General features: G+C 41.1%; 1 protein-coding gene across 2 annotated transcripts in view; it reads right to left on the reverse strand.

Annotated features, from left to right (window-relative positions):
• The window catches only part of CAPRIN2 (caprin family member 2), a 743926-nt gene that overhangs the window by 522179 nt on the left and 200243 nt on the right, over window positions 1–21504 (reverse strand). For both annotated transcript variants that reach the window (XM_069228195.1, XM_069228194.1), the window contains exon 8: window positions 9997–10043. In XM_069228195.1, the coding sequence (XP_069084296.1) occupies window positions 9997–10043 (47 nt within the window). The remainder of the gene's footprint in view (window positions 1–9996; window positions 10044–21504) is intronic.

The following is a 21504-nucleotide window of genomic DNA, read 5'->3' on the forward strand; positions in this document are numbered from 1 at the left end:
TAACAACTTATTAGGTCCCAGGATTTGATGGGGAACCTTTTCCCAAAACACACTCCAGCCCTTGATATGCTGGGATGTTCACAAAATGATGATCCAGACATGCTCTGAGAAAAACGCAGTTGCAATTTCGGAATCATGGGAAACGCCACTGTTTAATCAGGAACACGGTGTTCATGTATGAACAGTAAAGCGGACTCTTAATGTGGACTATCATGCTAATGCAGACTCCAGCAGCAATCCAGAAATGAGATCAGGGCGGCATTCAATATCGGTCTCAAAACCACCAGGAAACTATTGGTGACATGGGAGAACTATTGAGCGTGTTGGCATGACATTTCATCCAAAATGTACATCTGAATCATTGTCCTACAATGCAATTTCCTGCAGTGATAACATCTCAATGGATTTTGGCCCAGGGCTTCTCAAAATACACTAGACCTGTATGTCGAGACCATAGGTATTGTTGAAGTCACAGCATCAGCTTGCACAGAGGAATTTGGTAGTGGTGTAAAGCTGGAAAAACAGGCTCTATAGTCCCGTGAATGGGACTCAAGACTCCAGCTCGACTGTAGGAACTACCCCTAGAAGAGGCCAGAGTCGGGAGAGGCAGGGAGGTTCTATTCCAAAGGAACTTTGGTTTCAAAGTGAATGGGGTGGGGGTGGTGGGGGAGGGGGTTAGGCTGAACACTATCAGCCCCCATAATGCTTTAATTTCTTTAAAAAGAGACACACACCTTTCTGTTTTGTTTTTAACCAGGTGGCAGAGGCAGGATTACAGCTTATGTACCTTCTACCCCAAGAATTGGAATGGGAGGTGCGTAAGACAGGCCAAACCCTTGCTTATCTGGGATCTTTTCTGCAACCAGCTCACTTTGGTGAGCCACAAATCAGCAGCATTAGAAACCCTATATTCAATGGAAGGTAATCAAATGCTTCATATTAAATAGCTTTTCACTGACCTTTTGGACATTCTACAAGACAGTTAACCGTTTGTCCAGGTCAAACGGTCTGCTGCCACCTTTTCAGGACTATCAAGATTGAGTACATACAAAGATACTCCAAAGAGCATCTCATATGAAGTGTGACCACCTAATACTACTACAGGCAAATTATTACTCTCTGAACTCTATGCATATTATGTAAACAACTAAGTCCTGTACGTAATACCCCAGCAGTCAAGGCTTGTTTAGGCGTACAGTTCACACACTATAAACCAGTTGCTTTCCAAGGAAAATGGACCGGAGTATTGCAATCATGCTCCACAAGCAGCTACAGCATCCCTAAATGCAGAGAATACAGCACTATTGTCTAGATCAAAGTTATGACCTGCTCGCACTGCCACCAAGCTCTGCATGTGATTTGACTGCTTAAGCATTAGCATTTCTTTAATGCCAAAGCCACAGGAATCAGCAGCATGAATCAACAATCAATCTGATTGACCCAATGTAATAGAGGAAAATTACCCCATAAGACTAAGTGGAGGCTGCAGTGGTCTTGAAATCGAGGAATGTTTTATTTGGTGGCAGATATTACACTACCTCACACAGTTCTTAGTTTAGGTATGGTCACCAGCATCTTTGATGAAACATGGTTATAAAGACGGTCATTCCAGCATGGGCAGCCACTAAGCCTCCACGAGCTACCTTAATTATACTGGATTTAACTCACTCATTAGGAAAATGTCTATTTCCTTCTCCAGGTATGAACAGAGTATTATCAAGGAAAGCCATCAGGTGTTTTCAGTTTAGCTGTCTGAATCACTGCCAGAACATCTGTGTCAATCTTAGTTTAAGATTGGGTTAGGATAGCCGCATAGTAGAGCTGCTTTCCCGGACAAGCAGAATACACAGTTCCCTTTAGTGTGAACTCCTTCAGCTTTATGGGCCATGGGGTGTTGACAGGGACCCCTGGAAACTTCTATTAAAGGCAGCAATATTTCCTCAGATTTGTTTACTGATTTTGCTTTTGAATTTCAGGATCTGTCCAGTTGCCAGTGTGATAAATCAACACTATACCCTAGCACAAAAAAGAATGAATCCATCACTACTAGGGTCTGAACAGGCACATCAGTCCTCTAGTGCAAGCAACAAGGCATGACGTTCAAACTGTAAAGTGCAAACAAAGTTTTAATGTGTGTATGCAGCAGCTTGAAATCAGTCTCTTATTTATAACTTTAAAGCGTTTACAGCTGGTGCAAACCATAAGATACAAGTCAACACACTTCCAATACAAACCACACAATCTTCTCAGCAGTGTAAAACTAAACCAGCTTAAAAGACCCCACAAACCTGTCCCCCACAGGTGCCATGATAGTTCTCAACAAGGGTCTTACCCATTGTATTGGCGATGAACCAATATCAGTGCCCTCACACCCATCAAGTCTACGATGAGCTATTACATGTCTCTGAATACTTGCCATGAGCCTCAATCCTTATCAAATGTCCTCAGACACACTCTGGTCTTAGATTTCTCCACCAGCATGCACCACGCTAACTTAACCAACCAGTGGTTTATGGTTGAAACCTTCTGGCTGCCCCACAATATAGTGCCCATTCTAATCACCATCAGGACAACATTGAAGATTATTTGCACAGTGGCTGCTCCCCCAATGGCTAGATCTGTCAGCCCCAGTCTCAATGTTAGTCTCAACCATCACCTGGGAGAGTTGGCAAAACAATTGATCCGACTAGGACCTGATGCACATACCAGTTTGTCGGCACCTGCTCAGGCACACATCAGTTTCTGAACTCCCCATACAGTACATGATAGTCCTGGTGTAGTATGCTCTAAGGATCTTTAGCTGGACTAGGCAGAGTCCGGGCTGGGGGACCACTTCCCTAGGGTGTCCACTTGCCTCCCCAAGACACCAGCCTCTAGAACACAGAGGCCACTTTCCCAATTTTCTTTCAACAGCAGTAACAGGGTTGGCTATTAGTAAGTATAATGTAATAAATGGAACACCCCAATGCCTGTGGAGCGGGACTGCCAAGAGTGTATTCCAGTGGAGTCTCATTGCCACATCACGCAATCTATTCTCAAAGTGTCAGAGCAGGTTTCACCTGTATCTATAGCACTGTCTCCACTAGTTCGTATTGTTTTAGCTCTTTCAAAGTGTAAAGCCACCTACTCCCGGTGTCCCATATGTCACCCAGTTTAAATATCCCCATCAGGAGTTATGAGCAGAGCTATGTATAACACGCTACTGTAGTCCTAAACAGGCAAAATGCCATCATCCTGCAGTATCATTTGTGCGTAATTTATCAATTCTTGGGTGCACAGTCCGATCATACTCAAATTTTACATCAACTGCATTTAATGAGGCAGCCCATTGCACCCAACACAGGTGTAAAGCAAAAGCATTAGGAATGCTTGCTTTTCTTGCTGCTTCTAGTTCAGGAATAGGAGAGACCACAATGACCCATTTCCCTTGCACCAATGGTACTCTTTCCATATGGCTCTGCACCACAGTAAGAATGTTCTCTATTGGAGCAAAGCATGTCTCGGCTGTTGAATACAAATGTGATTTCTAAGCTATGGGAATGGTATCCCTCTCATTGTAAACAATGCATGTGTAGCTGGAGGCATTGTACACAATTATAACAAGTAGGTTTGTTTTGTTTCTCCCTCTTTCAGAAAACACAAGAGAACTTAGTTGGTAGGAGGGCTTCACTCGCTCAGCATAGTGTGGCAAGTAACACCTCCCTGTAATTTTGTTAATAGCTTGGAGGCTGTAAATTGGCACACATCTGGAAGAGGTCCGTGCCAGATACCCACCATCACTGGATAACTTATCTAAGAAAAATGTTTTTAAAAAAAAAATATGACTAATTTTTAACTGTGTGCGATCAGAATGGCACTAACAGTCCATCATAGCCAGGTGTCTGAGAGGTAAATTAATCAGTACAGGATAGCATCTCAGGATCTTTTATGCAAGTTCTCCATAATACATGCTGCAAACAAACTGAACTATTAATAAAGCACATAGGCAATCTTTTAAAACTAAATTAATATCAGTGAAATGAGAAACCGTTAGATACTCACATTCTGATGCTATGTTTTGACTGAAAATACCATTAGGAATTGATCAAGGTTGTGTTGTATTTCTTCTGCACCAGACTGTCAAGTCCTGTGCTATGAATGGTTTGGACTGCATAGGTAGTGGTGTAAGATCAACTTTTTATAGTCTAAGACTACTCTACAAGACAGCTTCAGGTTTTAAATCCTGAAAGAGAAGGGGGTTCACTGTATAACTAGAAGGCACTATGTCTGATATTGCAGATCTAAGATAATGCTAGCATTACTACCTCTTCAGCTTGGGCACAACCCTTATGAAGGCAAGTCCTCTTCTGCAAGAATGTCAAACACTGGATAACTGGCCTGAATACAGCTTTAATTGTGCATGGTATATCCCACTCAATTGGTATTTTTACATTGAAATCCATATCTGAAGGGCTTACATGCTCATCTGGTGTCTCACCCTGTTTAACTTCATCAGCTAGATTCACCACTAGAAGCACTTAGAGTCTGGCAAACAACTACCACTTCTGCTGTGCTATCTAAACGCGCTATCACACAAGTCACGTTCCACAGAAATCTAAGTTTACAGGGCATGTTTTTAGTTAGTCTGTCTTTATTGCTTCCTGATTATAGTTTCTGCTTGGCATACTCCTCCTTTCTGCAATATTCTGGCTGTCCAGCCATCTTTGCCCTTTTACGGACAGAGTCCTGAAGAGGACTAGTTGAATGGCCTCCGTATATAGGTGACAATCCAGCTTAATAATTTAATCACCGCCCTTCAAATTGGACTCCTGAGTCTTTGTCTCTGCTTCTTCCTAGCTTTTTCTTTTATAGAACGGTCAATCTTACTTTGTTTTGAGATGTGGTTGGACTGCTTGTGATCAAGAGGTCATTGCACACAGATGTAGGTTTTTAGAAATTTTCAGCAGCACCCATTTACATTTCTGAACAGAAACCACTACAATTCTCTGGCATATTGCAAGAGCTTGCGGCCTTTCTGCAAATTTTACTCAGAATGATTAAGAAATCAGCCTCAAAATTTTCCATTAATTTCATCCTTAAATCAAGAGCCAGGTCAACTCAGTGCTCATTTTGTACTTGTTTGAATACATCTGGTAGTACTGCTATTGAGGATTTGCCATGTGTTGTAGTATAGATACTTGCAAATATACTTCCAAATATATTGCACTCTTCAACAGGCAGCACTAGTCAAAGGGAAAGACCGGGAGTACTGCGAGGATAGCCTGCTTCTAGCTGGTATGTATTTAGAGCAATCCAGAATGCAATTTCCTTGCTTCTTGTCCATAACTGTGTTCATACTGCTAGCACAGGTATATTAATAAAAATTAATGGGTATTCATGTATTCTGAATAAGGGGTTTGTGTAGAAAATATAATGTAGAAAAATAATGCACGCATTTGAAAATGTGATTACGAAGAGTAGCTGCCAACGTTCACAAAGTGTACTTACTAGTGGACTAATATTGTCAAAAGTTGAATATATGTCTGACTAATGTAATATGTCATATTAAGGGTTATGTATTATGTCCTAGTTTTATTAATGGTAGGCCTGAACTTAGCAAGCATTTTGGCCTCCTGTCAAAGCTGTATTTCTTAACGTTTAATGAATGGCTGTCCTAGAGAGTTACTGATTTTTATTGTATTGTTTAAATGTGCTCATAACGGAAGCTTTCTTATGAGAACCGACTGCTAGAAGATGCTGTTCTTGTTAAGGTAACATTTTGTGTGTAATGCGTGTGAGACTGACTTTCTCAGGAGAATAACAATGGAGATAGTGACTGGAGTGGAAGCTGTAACAATATTGTTAACCGACAAGCCGGATGATGAAGATATTGCAGGACAACCAGTCAACGGCGTGCGAACAGAGTTCTGGTAGAATTCATAGATTTGGAATTTTAGTTTTATTGGATAAAGTGTGAACATGCGATTAACTGACCAATAGGGATTTGGTAAGTAGTTTTAGTAGTTTTGATTTAACACTGCACTGAGAAAAAACCAGCATTCTGCATTTGGCCATTAGGTTCATCGTTCATTTTCTTGCTGCCCGAAAGGTCAATATTTCTTGTGCGTCTTGACAGGAGGCGTGCTTAACTTTAATGCTTAAAGACTTTGCGTTTTCTGAACTTTGATGCTGAATCCTGATGCTTTGCTGATCGACTGATGTCCTGAGGACGAAGACTAACTCTGCTTGCTGATCCACACTGAGGATAGGTATTATGAATTTGACTGTTGATTATGTATATTTGCTTTTCCTTTCTGGGTACCAACTGCACTGTTTTGACAGAGCCATATTTAGATGTTTTCCAAATTTGTGTTACTAAATTGTTTTGCATGAAGCCCAACATGCTGATGCTAATCTGAGGTTAGTTAAGGATCCTTACTAATTAAAATGTGATAATAGGGAATAATGCTTGATGAATTTCTCTGCTGAATCTGAATATACGTATTTACTTTGATGCAGTTGACTGCTACTAGTTTGCACCATAACCTTAGAATGTGTTGTAGTTCAAGCTTTGATAAGATTACGTTTCTTCCGCCGCTTTGGACAGCCAGTATTGTTTCTGTATGTGTTTCATTTGATATTGAGATTAATCTACATGACCTTAACATTGTCAATATAGGGAAATAAATATTTTAACTTTTACTAGAAGGTGTAGTTATTCATGACTGAAAGGTCATGGTGTGTCACAGTTACTGACTCCATTGATTATTGATTGTTGTTGATTATTGATAGTGTACTGGTTATTATGTACTGGAGCTATGGTAATAACATCTAAAATTGCGAGTCAAAAGGTTCATCGACCTATACGCGTACCCTTGTAAGTTTACTTATTAAGGTCAAACGCATTAACAATAGTCAGTGGACTAACTGCCTGTCTGGCAACCTGGCCTTGTGGTACAGTCTACTGGAGGTGCTCTGGCAACTGGCTGTAGTACATACTGTCCAAGTTGCCTCTTACCAGCTATCAGTTTAGTAATAGTACTACATCTACAACCTGCAAATTCGATGGATTAGGTTGTGGTCTAAACAATGCTCTCACATGCCAGCTAGTCCCTTCATTACTTAGGGGTAACCCAGTTAGACATTTAGTGGCATATAGTGTAACTGCCCCCCAAACCAGTTTCGATGTTCACAAGTTAAAGGTATTTCTAAATTACTAGAAGCTTGATAATGTTTATGCACTGCTGCAGGTGTATATGTATGAAATGCTCTGTAGAGGCATCTACAGCATCAAACTACACCCATGAGTAAGAAATTTCAGAGGCATAGGGTGAATGTACATTTACAAATTTTACTGTATCCACCACATGGGGATGCCTTAATTTGGTAGATGTGTGATTGCTAACCTGTAATTTTTGTTAAACATCTTTTGAGAGTTTACAGTGCAGAAGTACAATAACAAACACATCAACTAAGGCCATCAATAACTGTTACAGGGCATACATGACATCAGCATATCTGTAAGGGAAAGGTGTATTTAAGACATTAGACAAACAGAAGCCTAAGCCCATTCCACACAAGTTAACCAAGCAAAGTAGGTTTAAGTCCTAAAAAACCTTCAAGTGTCAAGGGTGGCAGAGGAACTGTCCCCTCACCCACCCTTCCCTTCTCAACAGATGAGGCCTTTCAGGAATCAGTTAGGGTCTAAAACGATGAACAATCAACTCACTCTAATTCTCAGGATAATTTCCCACACTATGCCTACATTTTCTCAGCCACACCTCCTCTGCCATTGCCCACTCTGCCACATTACCCACTCATTGCTTGAAGCTGGGGCGTGTCTGCCCCATCCAAGTGATCGCCATACAACATCTAGCCAGCAGTAACAGTAAAATGCAAAAACTTAAATCTCATTTTCTGACCTTCTGGCTCATGAATGTCTCCCAACAAATGGCAGGTTCCAGTGGACACTGGATGGGCACTGCCGTCCGCACTCTAGTCACCAGATTCACCCAGAACACCTGCACAGACGGACTATTCCTCCCCCCCCCAAAAAAGAAAACCAAATGACAACCCCCAACAAGCTATGAAAGGTGCGACTCCCCTTGAGCAGTAGGGAATGCTCTTAACTATTGCATTAAGGGTAGCCTATTGTCATATTAAATCTATCACATCTGCGAGTACCCACCTGATGATAGTTACCTTTATTTGCTGTCCATGATACACACAATGGGTGTTGTACATACAAGTGATATGAATTAACAGCCTGCCTCACAAATCAATACACTGAATTCCATTTTTGGATTAATTGGAGGTATTAAGTGACTTGTTTTAAATACATTAATTTGACCATCTGTACTGATGTTACCTTTTATCAGTTAGGGAATAGTGATTCATTATCCAGACAAAATAAGTCAGTGCACTTACCGTTAAGCTCCAGTGTGGTTTTCCCCACGTGGCACTATTGGGATACGGTATATTGAGGTCCTGAAGAAAGCATACAACTTACCCTGGCGCAAGTAGGCTGAAGCAAGTAGACCACATTTGTAGATCAAGTATATAACTCATCCATAACAAGTCTCACTTCTTTAAATCTTGCCCCAGCCTATTTTCAATAAATAAAAAATCCTCTGGGATATGAGATAATTTTAAGTCACTGCACTCTTTCACCTATCCCACCATGTATATAGCGAGACTTTCTCCTGGTGGAGGTAAGACCCAATGATGAGGCAATCTGCTAACAGTACATCAGTGGAAACTACATACTGCTGATAGAACTCTAGCTGTCGAGGGTAACTACATGGTTTTCTTACGACAATCTGATCTTGAGAATGGTGTTTCACTCTGATATTTTCTTGATAATTCTTAAGACGCTGAGTGAATCTTTTTTCTTGTTTTACGCCCTTGTGTTCATTTTTTGGAAATATTTTATTTTTATGCCTGTTGAGCAGTTTGAGCACACCTATCATGGACGGTCCTAAGTCACACAACATTTAGTAATTAGCAACAAGTGAAAACTAAAATCAAAGTTCAGGGACATGGAGGGGGCGAAATAGATGCCCGAGAGAGAAAGGAATAGAAAATTAAAAAAAACACACTTGTAAATCTCATATCTATAGCGGTCAGAAATTTAGCTCCTGAAAACATCCAGAGTTTCCTTCTTTCACCCAGGTAGAGCAGGAACTCTGAAGCTATGGAAGCTTCTGGGTAAAGTGGGGTTCAACGCCTATTCTTCTCATTAAAGAGAGTTTAGGCGAAACTATGTAAATATTTGAGTTAATGCTAGTGTTTTAATATTTACCACTACTAAAAGAGACTTCCCTATCTGATGGGGGAATCAAGCATTGAATTTATGAAAGGTCCAGTGCCTGAAAACAAATTTTCTTTACAAATGACATTAAAAGCATACTCAACAGCTGACTTGCTCTAGATGTATATCACTATTTCAATGTTTTATTTGACTGCCAACTAAAATCCTTCCAATTTCTCCAGAAAACCAAGGTGTGAAAATGAAATCAAAGAAACTTCCCAATAGACTGCTTTACTAACCTGAACATCAGCCAAAATAAATCACGTGTCAATGATTGCCCTTTCCATAATTCATCTTGCGCCCACTAAAGTAGGTCAGCTTCTCTATAGTCTGCACTGTGATAAACACCTACCAACTCGCCTCATTTAAATCCAAATGGTCACATTTGAGTTCTTTCCTCACAATTAGGATATCTATGCCTTAAACCTTTCACTAAGACTACCAACTTGCTATCTGCCAAGCAACAAACTAATTTTCAACACTAGTGCCTGGATATCTAGATTCAGATGCTGCTCCAACAAGGGGGTTGCAAATAAGCCCATTGCAGCCCTTTGCAAAATGTCTCTGCAGATTTGATCAGATGAATCTGTCCACCACGCTCAGGATTGTACATATTGAATTTACATAGATAAATGAAGCAGTCAAAAATGTGTTTTTTCTTTTCTTTTTTTTTTATTCGGGTGTGTATATATATAAATATATCCTACCTCACATGGGTGAATATCATTTGACAGCATACACTTCACAGAAGCTTCTAAAATATATAAAAATAAAACAGTTACTCTGACCATCCTCTAATGATCACAAGCAAACAATTGAAAAAAATAAATTGTAATATCAATTTTCCTTTTTTTAAAGTCAATTTTTAACTAACAGGAACATACGGCCAAAACAATTCCCTCCTATTCCTTTTATTTCACTATTAAAACGAAAATCATTTTTTGATAGGCTACAAAAGATCAAGATACAGTACCCCCAGTTTAAACATTCTAAAATTAATAAATATTTTACCAGTACGAGTGTTTTCACTGTACAAAATGCAGTGGTATACAAACCTCTATTTAGCAGGCATCTATGAAATGTAGAAAGCATAGGTTCACATGAAATAAGGGCTTCATTATCACTGATAGACCCAAACCACTTTGCCCAGCCTTACCACGGCCTATTATTTAATCAACTTTCAATTCATGAAAGCTTCAATATTCCACTTGCAACTAGTGTTCATTATTAAATGTACCTTGTAGAGAACACCTTTAATAATCTCTTCCTTCTACAGAAGAAACTGTCTACATTTTTAACAGTCCAGTAGTACAATGCAGTACTTCACTTCTTGGTTCCAATACACATTCCTAGGTTTGAGAAAAAAGAAAAAAAAAAAAAAAAGAAGAATACACATCTTTCACACACAGTCCCTGTTGAGCACAATATTTTGCTGTGCGTAACAGGGGTTAGCTGCAGGGCTTGACTGCAAGTCCGGTCCTTTACCCAATATTAGCACCCAATAATTGTTCTACCTTGAGTCTTGTACAGTACAGATTAGCCAGAGGGGTTGGCCCTGAACCAGACTTCCAAGTGGTTCAAAGCACCTTTACACTCAGATTTTGGCCAGGTGCAACAGAGGGGGCTATAGGACAGCCCAATGTACTCAAACGTGTGTGGTTTACTACAGCCTCTATGCTCAACCTCCCATGTGGCCACAATGTAGCAACTGTGACACAGGGTGTTCAGTGAGCCACTACATAAACCTCACTGTGTCCAAACCAATGTTGCTTAAGGACTGTGGCAATTTGTGGTAGTGGTTTGCCACTTCTCCTGCCTGCAGTGACATACTGAGGACCAAGCCTCATTACACACGGTCTTTGGACAGTCACATCTGTAGTTGGCAGCAGACCATGGCCAACAACCAGGCCCTGCACTCCACTCCCTCATCCCCCTCATCAGGTAGTCAAGACCATAGTCTGCAACATCCTCAGTGGGGCATAGTGTGTGTTGGCAGGGGAAACTAGCAGCCCAACTTGCACTGTGCTAGCCCAGGAGGTGGCTGATAGTATGGGGCCTTGTACCAGCCACCTTCTCAGTTAGACCATTAGTGCACTGCCTGGTCTTAGGCCATACAAAAGCAGGGTTTACAATGCATCATATTTTAGATATGTTTTTTAAAGTCAATATAGCTCTTAAGGCACATATCCCAATTGATCCAATATAAAAGGTCTGCTTGCAGGATTCACATACCTGGGGATGCATGGACCGATCTTTAAATTCAGAAGGGGTGAGGAGGGTAGGGAGCTGGAATGGCATCTCTACTTTTTGGGCAAGGTCAGCCACAGTGGGACCTAACCCAGTATCTCCTCAGTATCAGGAGATGCTTCTTCTGTTCCTTATACCCCCAATACTTTCAGGACTCAGGCTTCATTGCCCGATATGTAACAGTAGACAAATTCAGCTGCAAATCAGTTCATACATATCTGGGGAATAGGGAATAGGGAATCTCACAATGGACAAAGGAAAAGTGTCAGATGTATAATGGGATTTATTTTTCAAATATATTATCCTCTGAAGGTTTGAAGAACTGCATTAGTAAATGATCTGTGAATGATCAGCGAAATAACCAATAGATAGCGACATACAGCCTCGCAAATCACTAGACACCTTTTTGGGATGCAAATAAAAGGTACTGAATTTACTGCAAACTACAAAGTCACTAGTCGGAGAAACATTAGTTACATTGCAAGTTTGGTGTAATTGTGCTCTACAGTTTTTTTTTGCTATAATGGTAATTTCAAAATTCCTATGGAAGCTTGAATGGGAGATAAAGTTTAGCTCCTCCACCCATAAATTACTACCATTGAGCATCTGCATGAAACGCAGCATGCTAAATGTTAGGCAGATAAATCCATCAAATGAAAAACTGCCTCAGCATTTGGAAGTGACTTAAATTGTAAACAAACCAAAAAACACCATTTCAATTAAGAATTTTTTTTTTAACTTAAACAATGATACACATACATATGTATTTAGGTACAGTTAGAGCAATAGTTAAATCAAAGCTCTTCCACCCTTCTTATAGACAAACATCACTTAATAATGCTAAAATATATTCAAAGGTTATCGTAATGTGTGAGTGGGGTCACTGCCAGATTAGTCTCCCTGTGGCAGCATGGCTTTGTTCCAGGTCGTAGTACAACAGATCGTATTATGACATTTGATATAGCAGAGTCGATGAAGACTATGGCAACGATCCTACCCGACAAGGAAAAAGCAATAGATGAGGTTACTTGGACGCATCTATGGGAAGTCCTCACTAACGTGGGGGTTGCCCCCTTTATTAAAGTTGCTATTGGAAAACTTTATAGTAGCTGTACAGCTAAAATGCAAACTATGAGAACAGAATCTGATACTCTTGCAGTTAGTAGAGGGACAAGGCAGTGGTGTACATGCTCCACTTCTCTGCATTGTATATTGCTCCTTTGTTTTATTCACTAACCTTGGCGCAAAGATTAGCCTGAGCAAATGGCTTATGCTTAAATTGCAATTTTTACCATAGAGAGAAAAAACTATTAACAAGGTAGACTTGGAGGCTGTAAGCTTTGGCAAGATATTGGGTTTTTACAGGGATAAGACCGAAATTGTATGAGATTCTTCAGTGAGCTTTCAAAATCGTAAGACTGATAGCTCTGTAGACTTGATAGTTATTATCAGGGCCAAGGTAGAAGATTTAGCCCTATTAAATGGGGATACCTATTGACTAAAATCAAGAGATTTGGAAGAGATAAATAATCTTTATTTAACAGTTGTTGCGTGACATAACGTTATCAAAATGCTGATTTTACAGAAGGTCATATCTATTTAGGGCAATTCTTTTAAAGATAGCACCCAGCTTATTGAACCAAGGCTGCCCTATCTGTAATACCTATCTGGAAATACAAGGCGGTAAGAAGAGCCTTGAAGTATCTAGTGCTGCCATTAGATGGGGGCGGCTGGGCAGTGCCTAGTTCCAAATATTATTGTGCATCAGTGCTTCAACATATAACATAGTTATTACCAGCTAGGGAAGCAGGGTTCTCAGTCTACAGGGACTGCCATCCATTTATTAATTCATTTTGGGTAAATAAGGTAGAGCCTCTTAACAATTCTAGAACAAAGTCATTAAAAATCAAACAAGCTAAAGATGATCACAACAGCAAGCAGTATTTGGACTAGGCTGAAGGGTAGATCTGGCCTGGCCCAATATAGTTATCATGCCCTGCGCTCTGGCATTCTCCACTTTTTCCAAGTGATGCTCAATCTTGCGCAGTCGAAGCAAGCAGGTATAGGAAAAATCAGGGATCTTTTCTCTGATCAGATGTGCTCCTTTGCAGACTTGTCAATCCAACTTATAAATGTACAGAGGGGATAAATATATATTTGTATATATCCTAAGTGAAAAAAATCAATTAATCACTGGAAAATATTTACTGTCTTTACCATTCCAATTATTTATTAATTTCTTTGTCTCTGTCTTGTTCTCACCAATTATATTAAACATTACAAAACTATGAACATGACTAAATCACAAACAATATATACAAACAGTTACCCAGACACAAATAAAACACTTAATCATTAAACATGTAACATTTAACATACAGTTATTCTAAAACAATATTCAAAAAAGGCTCTTGCACTGAAGTCTTTCAATTCATAAGCTGCTAAACCTTTACGGCAAGCAGTATTGTACTCTGAGGTAATGATGTTTAGTATCGCCTTTCCTAGGTTCTTGGTTCCTGGTACTTATATACGATACAATCCCATTTTAATTTTGTCATTGTTCCATAATTTCAGAAACACTCCTCACAAACATTGTCGACACGTTTAGGCCTTTCAATTTCTGGCCTCTTCAGGACATCAAAGACCGTACCTTATCTTCAAACGTAGAGTTAGTTTTCATGGTGCTTTTACTGGCGGCAATCGCCGTTACTTCAATATATTTCCTTTTTCAAAGTTACGTTCGATTTATTTCTTTGTAAAAGCCCTCCGCGTGTGAACATCTTCACTGCAGATTTCACCGCTTTAACCATACAAATCACCTGTGTTGGGATCCCCTCTGTACATTTATAAGTTGGATTGATATTTGGCCCTGATACAGTGGGGTTATAAGGGCTTCCCCCAAAAAGTATAGCTTTTGCTGACTTTTAGCAGAAGTATGGCCTGCCTATGTATAGTTTTTTTTTTTATATCTGCAAATTAGGGCTTTTTTTGCAAGGTCAAAAAGACCAAATTATTATAGATGTGGGTTGCTATTGTCTCATTTTGATCTCCGAGAGTTGTTATAATCAGGACAATATACATCTTGCTTACTGCCCTCAAAAGAAATATATGCAATGTGCAAGTAGAGAAGTGGGCCAGAAGACTGGATACTAAGCCTAGTAAATGTTTCTTTCAACAATCATTCCGTTTAGTTTGAGAGATCTTACTATTTGCAGGGCTGGAGATTCAACAATACAAGACGTTATACAATTTATACTATAACCCTTTGAAGTTGGAGGAAAAAAAAATAATTGATTAACTGCCCGTGTTGCAGAATTAGCGAGGTAAACATGGCCCACATGTTTTCTTGCATAAAGTCACCAACATTTAGGAACAGAGACATTGCATTTTGGAGTACTACTCTAAACTGCTAGTTCTCCATTACACCATAGGTAATGGTGTTGGTGCTAGACACTGTATAAGGGATGAGCAAATACTGTAGCCAATTTGTGCCACCATGGCTATAACTCGTATATGCATTGCAGCAACATAGTTAAATCCAGAAGCCTTGTCTTATTATCAATGGCTACCTAGATTTCTGACACTTCTCTTGTGAGGAGGTTGTACCAACGTAAAGGCAGAAGAGCAAGGATTAGGAGAGCCAGGATATGGAAGCCATTGGGTAATGATAGACTCCATGCAATCTTGATCAATCTCAGTCTGATTTCCGATTGGATTGTATCACAAGTATTTATCGAATTTCAGTGCGTTGACTTCTGGTACGGTGTTGTAGGATTGTTGGCTATATGAACACCTGAAACAGGATACTCAGTTTTTTTGAGGAGAATGAATGAATGTTATTAGGGCATGATTTTCGGCTTAATGGGGTTATGTCTGTATTTAATGACTGCAGCTTTTTCTTTGTTATTCTCGGCTACTCCTTATTTATTTTTTATTTTTTTTTAAAAGCTCTTGCACCAGTTTCTGTTTTTAACACAGCAGTACAAGTAGACTCTGGATCCACACACTTTTACACAAGCGTAGTGTATATCAGTCTAAGAAATAACAAATATTTCAGACAGGTCCGTCACAGTCTGAAAACAAGTCTGCTGGGGAGCCTTACAAAATTCTATTTTGCTGCTTAAGAACTATAACACTTTATCCATTCTTTGTAAGCTAAAGCAAAACAGTCCTAGTTCAGTTCATGTCAGCATTGGTCTATCTGTAAAGTGTTAAGATTGCTACATAGAAGTTTGATAGATAAGACTTTAACCGCTTCTGTGCCGCAGACGTAATGGTTATGTCCTGCGGCACAGTGCTCGTGTGCCCAGGACGTAACCATTACGTCCTGGGCACAGAGCCCGCTCCCTCTGTGGTCTACCCTCACACACCCCCAAAGGGAGCGATGGAAGGGGAAGACCTTTCCCTTCCACCCCCGAACCTCCCACCCCACCGTGACATCAGCACGCGATTGCGCGCTGACCTCACAGAGGCCTCCTCCCTGAGCTTCCAGCGCGATCGGAAGAGAAATGCTTTTGCATTTCTCTTCCGATCACGTGATGGGGGCCCTGAGAGGCTTCAAAGGGAAGGAAATGAATTTCCTTCCCTTTGATGTCTCTCAGAGCATTTTAGCAGCGGGATCGTGAAGCGATCCGGCTGCTAAAATGCCCACTAGACACCAGGGATTATTTTCATTTAGGGAAATTGGCATAAGGGGAGCGACCCCTTGGGCAAGGGTCGCTCCTCGGGGGAGGGGGGCATTTTTTTCAAAGCCTAGGCTCCAGGAATCATTTTTTCATATTTCTTTTTTTTTTTTTTTTTTTTTTTTTTTTTTTTTTTAAGGAGGTGGGGAGCGACCCTTTAGGCAAGAAAGCCCAAGAAAGCCCACCAGGGAAGATTTTTTTTTTCAATAAAGGAGGGTGGAGGTATGGCCATACCCCCACCCCAAATAAATGCGGACCAAGTTGTTCTGCCCACCAGTGGGCAGATGGGGCAATTACCCCCGATGCACACCCTGGGGGGCAGAAAGTCTACTAGATGCCAGGGACTAAAAAAAAATAAAAAAATAGGGGTGATGGCTACCAACCAGTATGGGCCTGGTTATGCCCCCACCCCAACTGAAGGAGGTAACAGTCTTTCAGCTCTCCCCCGCACACTAAAACTTCTTATACCATGGCAAGCAAGAGTATATTTGATTATTTGGGGTTTTCGTTTTACATTTGGGCCATGAGAGCTTGGCTAACTCTCAAAATCGTCCCACTTGGAATGGGGAGGGCTGCACTTTATGGACTTTGGGACGCTGCCATGTAGAAAAATCCACAAGACCTAGACACATCTGAAAACTAAACATCTGGGTGATTCCAGGGTGGTGTGTTTCACATGCACCCGCACCATTTTCTTACCCACAATGCCCTGCAAACCTCCAACTTTGCTGGAAATCACACATTTTTCCCACATTTTGGTGATGGAACCTTCCAGAATCTGCAGGAATCCAAAAAATTCCTGCCACCCAGCATTGTCTCATCTATACTGATAAAAATTCTGCTGCACTTGTCAGCCTAAAAATGTATTTTTTTTTCCAAACTGCCCTTTTGGACCCGCTTTGGTTCCCCCTCAATTTCAACATGTTTTTGGCTCTTCCCTGTCACAAGCACTTGGCCCACCTACACAAGTGAGGTACCATTTATCGGGAGACTTGGGGGAATGCTGGGTGGAAGGAAATTTGTGGCTCCTCTCAAATTCCAGAACTTTGTCACCAAGATGTGAGGGAAAAGTGTTTTTTGGCAAAATTTTGAGGTTTGCAAAGGATTCTGGGTAACAGAACCTGGTCAGAGCCCCACAAGTCACCCCATCTTGGATTCCCCTAGGTGTCTAGTTTTCAAAAATGTGCAGGTTTGGTAGGTTTCCCCTGGTGCCGACTGAGCTAGAGGCCAAAATCCACAGCTAGGCACTTTGCAAAAAACAGGTCTGTTTTGTTTGGGAAAATGTGATGTGTCCATGTTTTGTTTTGTGGCATATCCGGTCGCTGGCGCTAGGCCTACCCACACAAGTGAGGTACCATTTTTATCGGGAGTGCTGGGTGGAAGGAAATTTGTGGCTCCTCTCAGATTCCAGAATTTTCTGTCACCGAAATGTGAGGAAAAAGTGTTTTTTTGGCCAAATTGAGGTTTGCAAAGGATTTTGGGTAACAGAACCTGGTTCGAGCCCCACAAGTCGCCCCATCTTGGATTCCCCTAGGTCTCTAGTTTAAAAAATGCACAGGTTTGGTAGGTTTCCCTAGGTGCCGGATGAGCTAGAGGCCAAAATCTACAGCTAGGCACTTTGCAAGAAACACATCAGATTTCAATGTAAAAATGTGATGTGTCCATGTTGCATTTCCTGTTGCGAGCATTAGGCATACCAACGCAATTGAGGTACCTTTTTTATCCGGAGACTTGGGAGAACACAGAATAGCAAAACAAGTGTTATTGCCCCTTGTCTTTCTCTACATTTTTTCCTTCCAAATGTAAGTGTGTGTAAAAAAGACATCTATTTGAGAAATGCCCTGTAATCCACATGCTAGTATGGGCACCCTGGAATTCAGAGATGTGCAAATAACCACCGCTTCTCAACACCTTATCTTGTGCCCATTTTGGAAATACAATGGTTTTCTTGATACCTATTTCTCACTTTTTATATTTCACCAAATTAATTGCTGTGTGCCCGTTATACAATGAAACCCCGTTTCAAGGTGCAGCTCCTTTATTGGCTCTTGGTACCTAGAGTTCTTGATGAACCAACAAGCCCTATATATACCCGCAATCAGAAGAGTCCAGCAGATGTAACGGTATATTGCTTTTGAAAATATGACATTGCAGGAAAAAGTTAGAGTAAAACGTGGAGAAAAATTGTTTTTTTTTTTTCACCTCAATTTCAATATTTTTTTGTTTCAGCTGTTATTTTCTGTAGGAAACCCTTGTAGGATCTACACAAATGACCCCTTGCTGAATTCAGAATTGTGTCTACTTTTTAGAACTGCTTAGCTTTCTGGGAACCAGCATTGGTTTCACACCCATTTCTGTCACTAACTGGAAGGAGGCTGAAAGCACAACAAATAATAAAAATGGGGTAGGTCTCAGTAAAATTGCAAAATTGTGTTGAAAAATTGGGTTTTCTGATTCAAGTCTGCCTGTTCCTGAAAGCTGGTGATTGTAGCACCGCAAACTCTTTGTTGATGCCATTCTCAGGGAAAAAAACACAAGCCTTCTGCAGCCTTTTTTTTTTTAAACTCCATTTTTGCAGTATTTTGGCTAATTTCTTGGTCTCCTTCAGGGGAACCCACAAAGTCTGGGTAACTCCATAATCCCTAGGATGTTGGGAAAAAAAAAAAAAAAGGACGCAAATTTGGCCTGGGTAGCTTATGTGGAGAAAAAGTTGAGGGCCTAAGCGCGAACTGCCCCAAATAGCAAAAAAAGGCTCGGCACAGGAGGTGAAAAGGCCTGACAGCGAAGGGGTTAAACAGTAGTGCCCTATGTATGTGGATGGAAAGTTTATCTCCACAAGCAAATACAATGAATTACCAAATTAAGACTCCAGGTTTTCACATCTCCCTCAAAGCATACTTCACATGTAAAAGAAGCCAGAATCATAATTTACTTAAAGTTTAATTCTATGTTTGAGGTACATTTGACTTAAAAATCAGAATGAAGTCAGAGAGTCCATCTATGCAAGTCAGAAATTCATAATTCTGTTGTGAAAATGGTTACACAACAGAAATGCAACAGGTGTCTTATAGGACCTTTGACAAGAGCAAACTTAATATCTTCTCATGGTAAAAAAAAAAAAAAAAAAAGTTGATGTATAATGGCAAGTCAAATTTGTAAAATTTCACCAAATAACAGGTGGCCCCATCCAGCAATGCAGACTAAACTACCCTTGGAAGTATGTTAGGGCAAATTTCTGTTTACCATTTATAAATTGCAGATTCTGTGAATAAGAATTGCATTTTGCCATTGTAAATTTAGCTATCATATCCACATTGAACTATGGCATTAAAACAACTTTATGAGTAGGATTACAAGAATTCAAAGTAAACCATTGACTACTGCATTTAGTTTCGTGCCTAAATACTCTAGAGCAGGGGTCTCCAACCTTTTTAGTACAAGCTACTTATGTTTAATGAACATCATTCAGAGCTACTACTAATATTGTAGGGTTGTAATAGTCAAAATCAGACAAGATTACATTAGCAGCCACCCTATTCAAGATTAGCACCAGTGATCACCTCAGTAAATCAACAAGGTTGCTAGCAGTAAAAAAAAAAAAATAATAAAAAAAAATGATGTCAGCCTGGTTTTAACCATCATAGCTACAACGCCCCTGGGACCAAGGTAATATTAGGAATATGTAGAAGAGCCACTTACAGGCAGTTACATTTCAGCATATGTAACAAAGACACCATGTTTTTCAATCCATCAACTGCTTTATGAACTTAATTTGTGGCATCGAGACATGCAGTATAAAATGCATGCGACTATTAGGCCATGTCTTACCACTGTAAGGTCACTGTAAGGAAATGCCTCCTTGGCATGGTTACCCCCTGACTTTTTGCCTTTGCTGATGCTAAGTTATGATTTGAAAGTGTGCCAGGACCCTGCTAACCAGGCCCCAGCACCTGTGTTGTTTCCCTAAACTGTACCTTTGTCTCCACAACTGGCACAAACCCTGGCACCCAGGTAAGTCCCTTGTAACTGGTACCTCAGGGAACAAGGGCCCTGATGCCAGGGAAGGTCTCCAAGGGCTGCAGCATGCCTTATGCCACCCTGGGGACCCCTCACACAGCACATGCACACTGCTTCACAGCTTGTGTGTGCTGGTGGGGAGAAAATGACTAAGTCGACATGGCACTCCGCTCAGGGTACTACCAAAAAGAGAGGGACTGGGAGGTTAATGGTCCAGTGTACATTCTCCCTGAGCATGAACCTTGTGTGGTGGCCCGTCAGATGTTGCAGTGCCAGTCTGACGAGGAGTTAGCCCGATGATGATGCTTAGCATCCTATTGTGATGCTTGAGGGCACTCCTACATTATCACTTTCAATCTCTTTCGTCCTCATTGACAGTTTTTTCTGGAACAGTGTACTCATTTTTATCATAACTCCCCTCAGGGTGCCATGCCAACCTCACACTGCCTATGGCATAGATAAGTCACCCCTCTAGCAGGTCTTACAGCCCTAAGGCAGGGTGCACTATACCACAGATGAGGGCATATGTGCATGAGAACTATGCCCCTACAGTGTCTAAGCAAAACCTTAGACATTGTAAGTGCAGGGTAGCCATAAGAGTATATTGTCTGGGAGTTTGTCAAACACGAACTCCACAGTTCCATAATGGCTACACTGAAAACTGGGAAGTTGGGTATCAAACTTCTCAGCACAATAAATGCACACTGATGCCAGTGTGCAATTTATTGTAACATACACCCGGAGGGCACCTTAGGGGTGCCCCCTGAATACCAACCTGACTTCCAGTGTAGGCTGACCAGTTCCTGCCAGCCTGCCACACACCAGACATGTTGCTGGCCACATGGGGAGAGTGCCTTTGTCACTCTGTGGCCAGGAACAAAGCCTGTACTGGGTGGAAGTGCTTCTCACCTCCCCCTGCAGGAACTGTAACACCTGGAGGTGAGCCTCAAAGGCTCACCCCTTTTGTTACAGCACCACAGGGCATCCCAGCTAGTGGAGATGCCCGCCCCTCCGGCCACTGCCCCCACACTTTTGGCGGCAAGGCTGGAGGAGATAATTAGAAAAACAAGGAGGAGCCATCCACCAGTCAGGACAGCCCCTAAGGTGTCCTGAGCTGAGGTGACTCCGGCTTTTAGAAATCCTCCATCTTGAGAGTGGAGGATTCCCCCAATAGGATTAGGGATGTGCCCCCCTCCCCACAGGGAGGAGGCACAAAGAGGGTGTAGCGACAGCCATTGGCTACTGCCCTCCCAGACCTAAACAAACCCC

Source organism: Pleurodeles waltl, chromosome 4_1, assembly GCF_031143425.1.
Source record: "Pleurodeles waltl isolate 20211129_DDA chromosome 4_1, aPleWal1.hap1.20221129, whole genome shotgun sequence".
NCBI classification, from domain to species: Eukaryota; Metazoa; Chordata; class Amphibia; order Caudata; family Salamandridae; genus Pleurodeles; species Pleurodeles waltl.